The sequence below is a fragment of the Arabidopsis lyrata genome, assembly GCF_000004255.2.
Source record: "Arabidopsis lyrata subsp. lyrata unplaced genomic scaffold ARALYscaffold_7, whole genome shotgun sequence".
Classification (NCBI taxonomy): Eukaryota; Viridiplantae; Streptophyta; class Magnoliopsida; order Brassicales; family Brassicaceae; genus Arabidopsis; species Arabidopsis lyrata.
Window position 1 is genome coordinate 8,767,728 of NW_003302549.1, and position 13,077 is coordinate 8,780,804.

At 36.3% G+C, this 13,077-nt stretch overlaps 4 protein-coding genes and 1 pseudogene across 4 annotated transcripts; all 5 read right to left on the reverse strand.

Annotated features, from left to right (window-relative positions):
• Positions 1–1,153: 1,153 nt before the first annotated feature.
• On the reverse strand, positions 1,154–3,002 carry LOC9305906 (putative F-box protein At4g22180). Its single transcript, XM_002869789.2, has one exon. It carries the CDS (start codon positions 2,677–2,679, stop codon positions 1,471–1,473), a length of 1,209 nt encoding a protein of 402 aa, XP_002869835.1. The 5' UTR covers positions 2,680–3,002; the 3' UTR covers positions 1,154–1,470.
• A 222-nt stretch (positions 3,003–3,224) lies between these two features.
• LOC9305907 (probable F-box protein At4g22165) lies at positions 3,225–4,549 on the reverse strand. Its single transcript, XM_002869790.2, has one exon. The coding sequence runs from the start codon at positions 4,528–4,530 to the stop codon at positions 3,355–3,357; it is 1,176 nt and encodes a 391-aa protein (XP_002869836.1). The 5' UTR covers positions 4,531–4,549; the 3' UTR covers positions 3,225–3,354.
• LOC9305908 lies at positions 4,548–6,454 on the reverse strand (annotated as a pseudogene).
• Positions 6,455–7,923: 1,469 nt separating this feature from the next.
• On the reverse strand, positions 7,924–9,086 carry LOC9305909 (putative F-box protein At4g22170). Its single transcript, XM_021017913.1, has one exon. It carries the CDS (start codon positions 9,084–9,086, stop codon positions 7,989–7,991), a length of 1,098 nt encoding a protein of 365 aa, XP_020873572.1. The 3' UTR covers positions 7,924–7,988.
• Positions 9,087–9,293: 207 nt separating this feature from the next.
• Positions 9,294–12,929, reverse strand: LOC110226366 (probable F-box protein At4g22165). The gene is made up of 2 exons (XM_021017837.1): positions 11,311–12,929; positions 9,294–10,373 (listed from the first exon to the last, which is right to left on the reverse strand). The coding sequence occupies exons 1-2, from the start codon at positions 12,081–12,083 to the stop codon at positions 9,854–9,856; spliced, it is 1,293 nt and encodes a 430-aa protein (XP_020873496.1). The 5' UTR covers positions 12,084–12,929; the 3' UTR covers positions 9,294–9,853.
• Between the last annotated feature and the right edge of the window lie 148 nt (positions 12,930–13,077).

Consider the following 13,077-nt stretch of genomic DNA (forward strand, 5'->3'; position numbering starts at 1 on the left):
CCGTAATAATGTTTGGACAGAAAATTTTTAAAAGAAGAAACAAGTAAGTTACACAATCACCATGCACGATCTTATACAGTTCAATCTATTACTGACTTAATGTATAGATTATACTTTGAATCTTGCATAAGGAGCCAACTTTCATAGGTTGCAATACAATCACTCTTTGCAAATTCTTCACCAAGATCTTGCGTTTTGTAAAGTTTGTCTATTTCTTCCAGATTGAATAACGTGCATGAATTGCTGTTGTTGTCATTGGGGAATAGAATCAACCAAGGGATTTGATTATGCCTCTTCTCCATGGAAATTGAAAGATTGAATCTATTGTCTTGCCACATAAGTTACGTCTTATGCCAACCTAAACCTAGGAATTCATTGGTAACGCGTACGGAAAGAGGTCGTTTTTCAATATGGACTTCGGCGGCCCAGTCATGGATCGGTCCACAAAAGCGCTTTTAATAAAACAGTGGCAACTTTTGGATAGTACAGTAGTTAAGTTACCAGTGTTTACAAGGTATTAATTTTGCTCTACCCAAGTCAAGTCTTATCTTGTAATCGACATTATTTTACTAACGAATGTTTGGATATCAAATAAAAAAAGGAACACGTACATTACAATTCACACACTATCTTAGGATAGACATTAATTTCTTTCAAAAGAGTAGCAATTTTTTTCGATCAATTAGACTCCACAACAGAAACCCATTAAGCATATCATTTTTTTTAATGAATGTAAAATATACTCAACAAAAAATACTCTGTTTACAATGAATGCATCTTTTAGTAGAGTTTTTATAAGAAATCTTATAAAATAGTTAAATTCAAACCAAACTTTTGGTTTGGTTGGAACTTGGAAGTCTCTAAACTCTTGCCAAATCTCTCGAACCAAACCAAATTTGCAACCCATCCTTAACGTTAGAGTCAGCTTGCGTTAAGGAGCATAGTCTATTACGGACCAACATATTACACATTTGCTACTTTGATTTGTATTTTAACCTTTGTGTAGAAATAACTTTTAACTAAAAAACCAACACATCATCATTATCCATTAGCCAAAAATAACATATTTGAAGAAGAAAGTAGAACTCATCATGTATGCGTTAAAATTGGTAAGAACCATCGAGCTCTAGAGAGTTGAACTGCCGAACAATCAAATCTTTGCAGTGACTCCATCTTTTTTGTATTTAAACCTTTGTGCATTGCATATATAAAACTTATAAAAAAATAAACAGAACGTCATCATCATTAGTTAGAGAAAAAACACATATTAAAGAGGAAAACCTAATAGTTGAGAGCAATCATATCTGCGTGAAACTTGGTAAGAACTAACAACCATCAAGCTCTAGAGAGTTGAATGGATGAACAATCAAATTTGTGCAGTTTCTCCAACTTTTAACCAAAAAAAAACCAAACACGTACGTCATTATCATTGAGTAGAGAAAAACAATATATTGAAGAAGTTGAAATCAATCAAGTTTGTGTGAAACTTGGTAAGAACCATCGAGCACTAGAGAGTTGAGCAGATGAACAATCAAGTTTGTGCACTCGCTCCATTTTCTGTGTCTCGATATTGAAGATAAATTTATCATGAATGATATTTTCAAGACTACCACTGAAATAGATGCAATTTCTTTTGAGCCCCTCAATGTCATTGGCGAGCACAGTGATACCTAGATCCAAAAGCATTGCCTCGTCGCCCAAAGATTCAACTTTTTCATAGTTCTTTAAGGACTCTGATGAATAAACCTTGTATACGTCAAAAAACCTGCAAATTCTGGTTTTACGCTCCCATATTCTGTCAACCTTGAGGACATCTCCATTTACTGTGACTACAAGTTTTGTACTAACAGTGCAGTGGGAATAGCCTGGTTGACCATGACGATGATTTAATATAAGTCCTTGCATAATGACAATACCTTGAAAGGTTTGTTGCGGAGTCTCTCTAGAGAAATCAAAGATTCTGAAATCACATTGGTAGCCAGAGCCAGAGAAGTAAAGCTTGTAATCTTTGTAAACCATGTCACAACAATCTGAAATTTCCGGAATCTGATTCCACGAGGTATCTCCTTTCTTGGAATAAACCACAGACCATCTTCCAAGTCCCCATATAACTATGTAATCTTTGGTTTTCTCGTCGATCCAAAACACACAGGGTCCTATATAAAGACCTATGTACTCCCTACTGATCATGTTGTGATCGTGTGAAATAATGCGAAAGCAATCATCTATGGTTCGCTCCATCTTTGTCATTCCAAGTTGTGACTCCACAGGAGGTAGATTGATCCTCTCTCGGGTGAATATATTCAAAATGTATAAATTAAACCGAGGATCTCGCATAAGGAGCCAACTTCCATAGGTTGCCTTACAAAGGCTCTTTGCAAATTCTTCACCAAGATCTTTCGTTTTGTAAAGTTTGTGTTTCTCCTCGGGATTGAACAACGTGCATGAGTTATTGTTGTCATTGTCTCTGGGGAAGAGAATCAGCCAACTGGTCTGTTTGGGGATGATTTGTCTCGAAGCGGAGTGCCAAAATGAACAGACGAATTTAGCTCGATGGAAATTAGCAAAGCTGAGGCGTTCGAACACTGAAGTCAAGAGATCTAGAGGAAGCTCCGACCAGGAATTGGGTGTATCTCGTCTGAGACGCTTAGGAGAACTAGGTTCATGCCCTTTCTCCATGGCAAATTAAAAGAGAGAGATCGAGACGATTGAATGTTTTCTGTTGCCTAAAGAAGTTTGTGCTCATTTTAACCTAAACCTAGGATTTCACTGATACAGAAGTTGGATTTATATGCTTTTATTATATGGGCTTCAGCGGCCTAGTCTTTTGTCTTAGGCATGATGTTAGTTTCAAAAATCCAAATAATATTATCTTTGGTTTTTGCATAAAATAAAAAAAATGTTTTCCCGAGGTTAGGAGAGTAAGAATCTAAAACTTTGAAAGAGTAAGTATAGAAATGTGTTGAAAACTAAACAAACCTAATAGTTGTCATCCTATATATTCATTTTATCAAAACATTCCTGAGTTTATGCCACATAAGATACGTCTTATTCCAACCTAAACCTAGGAATTCATTGGTAACGTATACGGAAAGAGGTAGGTTTTTTATATGGACTTCAGTGGCCCAATCATCGATCGGTTTAAAAATAGGGGCAAATTTTGGATAGTTCAGCAGTTATAAGTTACCAATGTTTACAAGCCTAAAAGGTAGTATTAATTTTGCTCTAACCAAGTCTCGATCTTGTAATCAACACATTTGTTAGTTAGATTTGTATATCAACTAAAAAACCAACACATCATCATTATTCATTAGCCAAAAACAACATATTTGAAGAAGAAAGTAGAACTCATCATCATGTATGCGTTAAACTTGGTAAGAACCATCGAGCTCTAGAGAGTTGAACTGACGAACAATCAAATTTTCGCAGCAACTCCATCTTTTTTGTCTCGAAATTAAAGATAAAGATACCATTTTTCTTCTTTCCATGACTACCACTGAGATAGATGCAATTTCTTTTGAGCCCCTCAATGTCATTGACGAGCACAGTGACACCTAAATCCAAAAGCAGTGCCTCGTCGCCCAAAGAATCAACTTCTTCATATTTGGGGAAAACTTTACAGACACGGAATGACTGGATTCCAGACCTAGGTCTTAACATTCTTTGAACCCTAAGGACATTTCCTGTTACTGTGACTACAAGTTTTGTCTCATCAACAAACCATGAATTACTTAGCCGATGACAACGACGACCTAGACTCATTCTAATTATTAACAGATCCATACCACATTGAAAAATTTGTTGAGGAACCTCTCTAGAAAAATTTAAGATTGTGAAAATATTTTCGCTGCTAGAGAAGTAAAGCTTGTGATCTTTGTAAACCATGTGAAGACAGTGAGAAATTTCCGGAAGCTGATTCCACGCGGTATCTCCTTTCTTGGAATAAAGGACACACAAACCTCCAAGTCCCCAAAGAACTATATAGTCTTTGGTTTTCTCGTCAATCCAAATCACAGGGGATCGGATGCAAAGCTCTTTGATCTGCCTTTGGAAGTGATCCTTAGAAACGTGAAACCAATCATCTAAACCTCGCTCGATCTTTGTTATTCCAAGTTGTGACTCTACAGATGGCAGATCAATCCTTTCTTGGGTAAAAAGATTCAAAATGTAGAGATTATACCGTGGATCTCTCGTAAGGAGCCAGCTTCCATAGGTTGCTAGACACACACTCTTTGCAAATTCAACACCAAGATCTTGCGTTTTGTAAAGTTTTTGTTTTTCATCGGGATTGAACAACTTGCATGAATTGTTGTTGTTGTTGTTGTTGTTGTTGTTGTTGTTGTTGTTGTCTTCGGGGAAGAGAATCAGCCAAGGGATCTGCTTTTTGGGCACGCATTGTCTCGAAGCAGAGTACCAAGACGAACACACCGATTTGGCTCGTTGGAAACTAGCAAAGCTAAGGCGTTCAAACACCAAATTCAAGAGATCTAGAGGAAGGTCCGACCAGGAATTAGGGTTATGGTTCTCCATGGCAAGAGATCTAGAGGAAGCTCCGACTATGTATAAACCAAAAAGAATTTATTTGCATCGTTGATTATGGGCTTTTATGGCCCAGTCGTTTTTCTTCTTTCTCAAGCTTTTGCATCAGAAACTGAAATATAATATGATATGCTAGTTTGGTGGTATGTATTTTTATATCCTTTGTGCCAAAACAAATACTAGCACAAGAGTAAAATAACATATTGATTAATACCAAAAAAAAAAACACAATGGAGATAAGGACATTGTTGAGAATCTTGAGATCAACATCGTGTATGCGTGAAACTTGGTAAGAACCATTGAGCTGCTCTAGAGAATTGAGCTAAAGAACGATCAAATCTGTGGAGCGGCTCCGTCTTCTGTGTCTTGAGATTGAAGATGAAGATATTATTTGTATTCTTTTCATGATCATTACCACTGAAATAGATGCAATTTCTGATGAATCCGTCAGTGTCATTGACAAGCACGGTGATGCCTTGATCTAAAAGCATTGACTCGTCGCCCAAAGACTTAATCAGTTCTGGTTCCTTCAATAATCCTGATGCATAAATCTTGAAAACCTGGAAGGACCATGTTCTAGACCTCTTTCTCCACAATTTTTTAACTTTGAGGACAATTCCTGTTACTGTGACTACAAGTTTTGTGTCAATAACGCACCATGAACTACTTAGTTGACCGAGTTCTTTACCTAACCGAAATATTTCAGGTTTAACACCACATTGAAAGGTTTGCTGTGCGATCTCTCCGGAGAGGTTGAAGATTTTGAAACTACCGAAGCAGCTTAGGAAGTAAAGCTTGCGATCCTTGTAAACCATGTCCAAACAGGCAAAAGTTTAAGGAATTTGATACCACGAGGTATCTCCTTTCTTGGCAGAAACCACACACCGAAATCCAAGTCCCCAAATGACTATATAATCTTTGGTATTCTCGTCAATCCAAAACACAGGGGATTGAATATGCATAACTTCGGACTTGGACTCAGTTTTCATGTTTGAAATGCGAAACAAATACATGGTATTCCATATTATTTCAACATTTACCATGCCAATTTGTGACTCCACAGGAGGAAGATTGATCCTCTCGCGGGTGAATAGATTCACAATGTATAGACTATTGTCAGTATACTTTGAATCTTGCATAAGAAGCCAACTTCCATAGGTTGCTATACAAAGACTCCTTCCAAATTCCAAACCAAGATCTTGCGTCTTGTAAAGTTTGTCTTTTTCCTCGGGATTGAACAACTTGCAAGATTTTTCTTTGTTGATGTTTTCGGGGAAGAGTATCAGCCAATGGGTCTGACTTTTGGGCACCGATTGTCTCGAAGCAGAGTGCCAAGAGGAGCATACTGATTTAGCTCTCTGGAAATTAGCAAAGCTGAGGCGTTGGAACACCAAATTCAAGAGATATATAGGAAGCTCCGACCAGTAATTGGATGTTTCTAGTTGTCTGAGACGCTTATGAGAATTAGGGTTTTGCTTCTCCTCCATGGCAAGATTGAGAGAGAAGGTACGATTAAATTAAGATTTTAAATGATTTTATTTGGACATGAACGACGTCGTTTTTGTTTTTAAATATGGGCTTTTCCGGCCCAGTAGGTTTTCTACCAAAAAAAAGACGTCACTTTGTAAAGGCTTCTTTAACGTTTTGGCAAAGCTTCTTGATTCGAGGTTCATTGGGTCTTCTTAGTTTTTTTCTAATTTAAAATCCAATGTTACTTGTATCTTTTGTGATAGAAATCTACCACAATAGTTGTTGAGGTCTCTTATCTTCAATAAGCTTGTTTGCTGCACAATCTTTTTGGATTTTTGTTTCATCCTTGTGCTATGATGTTGTGATGGTTTTCACTTTCTTGGCTTGTAGATAGACCTACAAGAGAAAAGATCATCTCGACTTGCATATTTTTAACCATAACAAAATGCTCCTCAAGTTTCCGATGAAAAATTGCAAGAGCTATAGGGTAATATCAGTAAGCATGTTAAGGAATTTCATAGTAGCTAATGGCGCCATAGCTAGTATTGGTAGTGATGATGCAGCTCATCCCTCAGAATGTGCATATGTCTGCAAAAAAAAAGATATATATATATATATATATATATATATATATATATGGTTGTATTGTATATAAGTATATATGCATCACAGCTCCAAAATCCCGTGCATGTTTTCACGAGCAAGCCCTTCTAAGTTGCTGCAAAATAGAAGATATGTTTTCAACATAAAAAAAAATTTAGAGTCTCAAAATTTAAATGCTTATATTATAAATTTACTGTGCTTCGTCAAAGATAACAATCGCATCTCTCAAATCAGTTTTGATACTTTCACGCGTGGTTGGACTAACAATGTACGCGTATAGACAGAAAATGACGTTTGACTCCTTAGATAGTTCCCACACATAAAAGTATGGACAACCTACAGTAAAAAAAAAAGAATCAAATTTGTGTCTCGTCAAAGATAACAATCGCATCTCTCAAATCAGTTTTGATAATTTCACGCGTGGTTGGACTAACAATGTACGCGTATGGGCAGATGACGTTTGCCTCCTTAGATAGTTCTCACACATAAAAGTATGGACAACCTACAGTAAAGAAAAAGAATCAAAGTGATTTGATACACGCTGCGGGATCAACACGGCTTACCATAACATGATTGTATCACTAAACTCCAACCGTGGTTCCCAATTCTACAAGGTCATCTATTTGATAAAGTCCTCCGAAAAGATTATACTGTTTCCCTTGGGTGATCAATAAGGGAACACCACTGTAAAAAACACAACTCGGTCTGTTCTTATCATGTATAAGAGCCCGGCTGAAAATATAAGCAAGAATCTTAAAAGGAAATTGTATCGAGTATTTAAAAACTAGTATGATGTAATAGAAAAAAAACTTATACAAATTAATAGTATCGGAACAGTGAAGTTCTATTAATTTATAGAAATATTAAATTTATCGATAAATAAATAATTATTAAATTATACACAGTTTTGGCTAGTTTTGTAATTCTTAAAAATATATATAAGTATATATGCATCACAGCTCCAAAATCCCGTGCATGAGGATCTGCCTCGCCATTATTGTTCTTTTCTCTTCTTATAAATCATGGGTTTGCAAATTGTTGACAACATCCAGTATATATACATGATTTTTTTTTTTTGGTTCTCTAGTGGTCACGTGTGTTGATTTGATAAGGAGTAATTTAATAAGTACATATAGCCTGACATCTATATGACTCAATCACGACAAGGTTTGAGGTCTCTGATTTTCAAACACCTTTTGTGCGCAAATTTACACACATTTGCTAGTTTGGTAAGTAATTTTATCCTTTGTGTATAGATTACTTATAACAAAAAAAAACGGTAGCATGTGATGCTCATTAACTAGAGTAAAGTAACATGTTGAGTGAAATCAAAAAACAAAAACATATTGAAGAGAGAAAAATGGTTGAGATCAACATCATCTATGCGTGAAACTAGGTACGAACCATTGAGCTCTAGAGAATTGAAATGAAGAACTATCAAATGTATGCAGCGGCTCCGTCTTATGTGTCTCAAGATTGAAGATAAACATGTCCTTTGTGTGCTTTTTATAACAATTACTGAAATAAATGGAATTTTTAATGAATCCATCAGTGTCATTGGCGGGCACAGTGATGCCTTGATCCAAAAAAATTGACTCATCTCCCAGAGAATGAATCCGTCTTCTTGATGAATAAACCTCGAAAACCTTGAAGGACTTGTCCCTCATTTTTTCAACCTTGAGGACTTTTCCTGTGAGTGTGACTACAAGTGTTGTGGTACAAACGTCCCGTCCACGTAAGGAAAAATGGTCTATCCAAACACTCGAGTCAAAGATTTGTTGTGGGATCTCTCCAGAAAGATCGAAGATTTTGAAACTATGGAAGTAGCCTAGGAAGTAAAGCTTGTGATCCTTGTAAAGGATACGGGAACAATCTGGAGTTTGAGGGATTTGATTCCAAGAGGTATCTCCTTTCTTGGAATAAAATACACACCAATCTCTAAGTCCCCAAAGAACTACATAATCTTTGGTTTTCTCGTCAATCCAAAACACAGGAGATCGTACATACCCACCTCTGGACTTCATTCGTCCTTTGCGACCTGAAACGCCTAACTCATAACCTTCCCACAATAACTCCACGGGAAGTAGATTGATCCTCTCGTTGGTAAAGAGATTCACAATGTAGAGATTAAACAGAGGATCTTGCATTAGAAGCCAACTTCCATAGGTTGCCCTACATTCACATTTTGCAAATTCTTCACCAAGATCTTGCGTTTTGTAAAGTCTGTCTTTTTCATCAGGATTGAACAACGTGCATGAAGTGTTGTCGTTGTTTTCTTCCGGGAAGAGAATTAGCCAATGGATCTGATTATTGGGCACGGATTGTCTCGAAGCAGAGTACCAAGACGAACACACGGATTTAGCTCGTTGGAAATTAGCAAAGCTTAGGCGTTCCAACACCAAATTCAAGAGATCGTGAGGAAGATCAGACCAAGAATGGGACGTATGAGAATTAGGGTTCTGTTTCTTCTCCATGTAAAATTGGATAAACAGGAGAAATCTCTGAAAATATTTGATAAAATCTTTTTATGTTTAGATTTTATATTTGGTAAACGAATGAGATCGTTTTGGCTGTTAAATATCGGCTTCTTCGGCCCAGTCTACAAATTATCTTAAGTATTTTTAGGAATATGATAAGATACACTTGGATTTGGTTAGTTATGAGTATTGTTATTTTTGCAAACTAAATATTTTTTTTGTCTTTGCAGGAATAAAATGGCCGTTGGGCCATAGTTAGACTATTGCGTGAGGCATTGGATCTTGAGAGAGAAATCCAAATTGTGAGGCTACTGCATCATGTAATGGAACTAGTTTCAATTAGGGTGACCTCTTCAGAAGCTCCAGCAAGTCAAGCCTCGATCACGCAAGGTTGTGAGAGGTTTGCTGCACAATGTTGTCGGCTTGTAGTGACCCTTTACATGCTATGTTGATCTTTGTGTTGCTATGTATAGGAGAAAGTTAACTTTCAAAAGAGCTTATTTTCAACCCCTAATAACGAAACAGTTAACTTTCAAAAGAGCTTATTTTCACCCCCAACAAATACTAGATAGATTCCACAAGACAAGCTCACTTAAACATATCATTTTGAGTACCCATTTGATAGTTTGATTTGTATTTTTATCCTTTGTGTATACTCACTTTTAGCTTAAAAACTAGCACGTCATGATTATTAATAGTGTAAAAAAGCATATTGAGTACTAAAACCAAATAAAAAGAAAAAGAAACAACATACTTAAGATCAATTATGTGTGAGTGAAACTTGGTAAGAACCATCGAGCTCTAGAGAGTTGAAGGGACGAACAATCAAATTTGTGCAGTAGCTCCATCTTCTGTGTCTCGAGATTGAAGAGAAATATATCACTTGTGTTCTTATAATGACTACCACTGAAGTAGATGGAATTTCTATAGAACCCCTGATCATTCTCATTGGCGGGCACAGTGATGCCTAGATCCAAAAGCATTGCCTCGTCACCCAAACAATCAACTTTTTTATATTTCTTTAACAACCCTGATGAAGAAATCTTTAAAACCCCAAAGGACCAGGTTCTAGACTCCGGTATCCACGTTCTTTTAACCTCTAGGACTTTTCCTGTTACTGTGACTACAAGTTTTGGCTTAGCAACCCACCATGGATTTCTTACTTTACGACGACGAAAAGGACGAAAAGGTGTAGTATATCTATCTATACAAAAGTGTAACTGCTTGAAAGTTTTGTTGTCCCTCTCTCTAGGAAAATATAAGATTTGGAAAGTACCAGCATTGCTTAAGGGCCTGACTGGTTTAAACGTAGTGGTTGCGGTTGCGGTTGCGGGAGTTTGCGGAAGCGGGCGGTTGCGGCTTTAAGCGTTATCAAGCGTTTTGAACGACTGGTTTAGCGTTTGAAAATGAGAGCGTTTGCGGAAGTTTTATGACTGGTAAACCAGCGGGTGCGATAGCAGTTAAATAAAAGAATGAACAAAATAAATAAAAAAATAATACAAAAAAAAAGAAATAAAAACACCAATATATTATTATGATAATATTAGAAAAATTTGAACATGCTTAATAATTAAAACCATAGATAAAGTACTAAATAATTATTCAAAAATAAAGAAATTTTGTAACAAGATAGTACTTTATGCATCTGGTTTAACATAAAAAATTGCATTAAGTAATGGGAAAAACTGTAAATAACGTTGAATTCAATCAAAAAGCAAGTGAGTTTCTATTCGAGAAAACAAATCGAAACATATATTCAATCAAAAAGCAAAGCAATACGTAATGAAAATAAAAAAAAACGATGCCATGAAAAATATTCAAAAAGTTACACATGAGGTGATGAAAGAATAAAAGGATATATGATACTTACATTTGGTTATTGATTTTCATCAGTTTGGGTGGAAGACATTAAGAGAATAGAGTTTCAGAATATTATTAGGGTTTCTGATGAGAACGTGATACAAAGATGAAAGATATATATATAGGATTAATATATATTATAATAATTATAAGTAAATGTTTGATTTTTTTTTTTTTTTTTTTAATCCAACCGCTACCGCCCGCAACCGCAAACGCTTGCGGGAAGGAGCTTTTGAAATTCAGCGATTTCGAGCGGTTCGAAGCGGGACGGAGCAGTTTCTATGATTGGTTTCAACCGCTAACAACCGCAACCGACCGCTAGCAACCGCTAGGAGGGTGCTAGCGGGAGAACCAATCAAGCCCTAAGAAGTAAAGCGTGTGATCTTTGTAAACCATGTCACAACAATCCGAAATATTGAGATTTTGATTCCACGAGGTATCTCCTTTCTTGGCATAAACCACACAACAACCTCCAAGTCCCCACAGAACTAGATAATCTTTGGATTCCTCGTCAATACAAAACACAGGGGATCTTATACTCATATCTTCGGACTTCCTTTCGTCTTGAATAATGTGAAAACCATCATCAATAATTCTTTCAACCTTTACCATGCCAAGTTGTGACTCCACAGACGGCAGCTCGATCCTCTCGCGGGTGAATAGATTCAAAATGTATAGATTATACTTTGAATCTTGCATAAGAAGCCAACTTCCATAGGTTGCCCTACAAACACTCTTTGCAAATCCCACACCAAGGTCTTGCGTTTTGTAGAGTCTGTCTTTTTCCTCGGGATTGAACAACGTGCATGAACTGTTGTTGTCGTCTTCGGGAAAGAGAATCAGCAAAGGGATCTGATTTTTTGTCACGGTCGTGGAAACAGAGAACCAAGAGGAGCACACGGATTTAGCTCGTTGGAAATCAGCAAACCTGAGGCGTTCGAAAACTAAGTTCAAGAGATCTAGAGGAAGCTCCGACCAGGAATAAGGGTTTTGGTTCTTGTCCATGGCAATATTGAGAGAGGCGGAAGAAATCTCTAAAAACATTGTAATAAACCAAAACAATTTTATATGATTTTTTGGTACGGAAACACGTCGGTTAATATGGGGTTTTCTGGCCTCGTCTTTATAGCCCATTAATCAACTAGTGTAACAATCGTTTTTGTCATTCATTGACATTATGACCCAATTTCTTCTTCTTTCTCAAACATTTAATTCAGACACTGGAATTTAATGGGGATATAGGAGAACCAGAGCACTGAGTTAGTGTATCTTGGAAAATTCATTAGAAAAAATATTCATTGGAATTAGAAGAAAGGACTAAACAACACATCTTATATTTGGATTTCGATTCACAAATCACAACAATGATTGTATTCGTAAAATTATTTATTAGTGGTTGAATAAAAAGAGTACAGAAGTAACAGAACTAACCTTCCTCCTGCACATATATAAGATAACATAAGAGTGTATACAAGACGCTCACAAACACTAAACATATAGTATAAGATAAGAGTGTGTACAAGACGCTCACAAACACTAAACAAAAGACAGTTTCTGTAAGTTATTCTCTAGTTGACCTTTTTGACCTTGACATTCAGGTCAAAAGAGTTCCAAAAAATCAGGTTAAGTAGGAATAATCCCAACTCAAGAAAATAGCACGGCTCAAATTAAGATCGGTCTTAATAGGTTCAAACCAAAAGAAACTCAAGATAAATCTTGAGTTTCTTTTGATTTGATCTCTTAGGACCAATCTTTATTGTGGCCTGCTATTTTCTTGACAAGATGAGATGACCATCATCATCGACAAAAATAAAATAGAAGTTGTTCGAACTCCCATAGTTAACTCTTAGCTAGTTAGCTATGAAGATCAAGACATGAGACTTTGACAGAAAAAGAAAAGGTCAAGACTTGAGAACTATATGTAGATGTATTTTAACATGTCATGTTTACTAAATGACTTAACCAATGTGTCATGTTTACTAAATGACTTAACCAATCCATACCAAAATTTAACTAATGTGTCATGTTTACTAAATGACTTAAACAATGTGTCATGTTTACTAAATGCTAATTGTACTACCAATGTTGCTTAAGAAGTAAAGCTTGTGTGATCCTTGTATACCATGTG

Coding starts and splice junctions, on each gene's coding strand:
- LOC9305906 (XM_002869789.2), bottom strand. CDS start 2,679: ATGGAGAAAGGGCATGAACCTAGTTCTCCTAAGCGTCTCAGACGAGAT.
- LOC9305907 (XM_002869790.2), bottom strand. CDS start 4,530: ATGGAGAACCATAACCCTAATTCCTGGTCGGACCTTCCTCTAGATCTC.
- LOC9305909 (XM_021017913.1), bottom strand. CDS start 9,086: ATGGAGAAGAAACAGAACCCTAATTCTCATACGTCCCATTCTTGGTCT.
- LOC110226366 (XM_021017837.1), bottom strand. CDS start 12,083: ATGGGCTATAAAGACGAGGCCAGAAAACCCCATATTAACCGACGTGTT. Junction 10,374..11,310: donor CACACGCTTTACTTCTTAGG/GCTTGATTGGTT, acceptor CAGGCCCTTAAG/CAATGCTGGTACTTTCCAAA.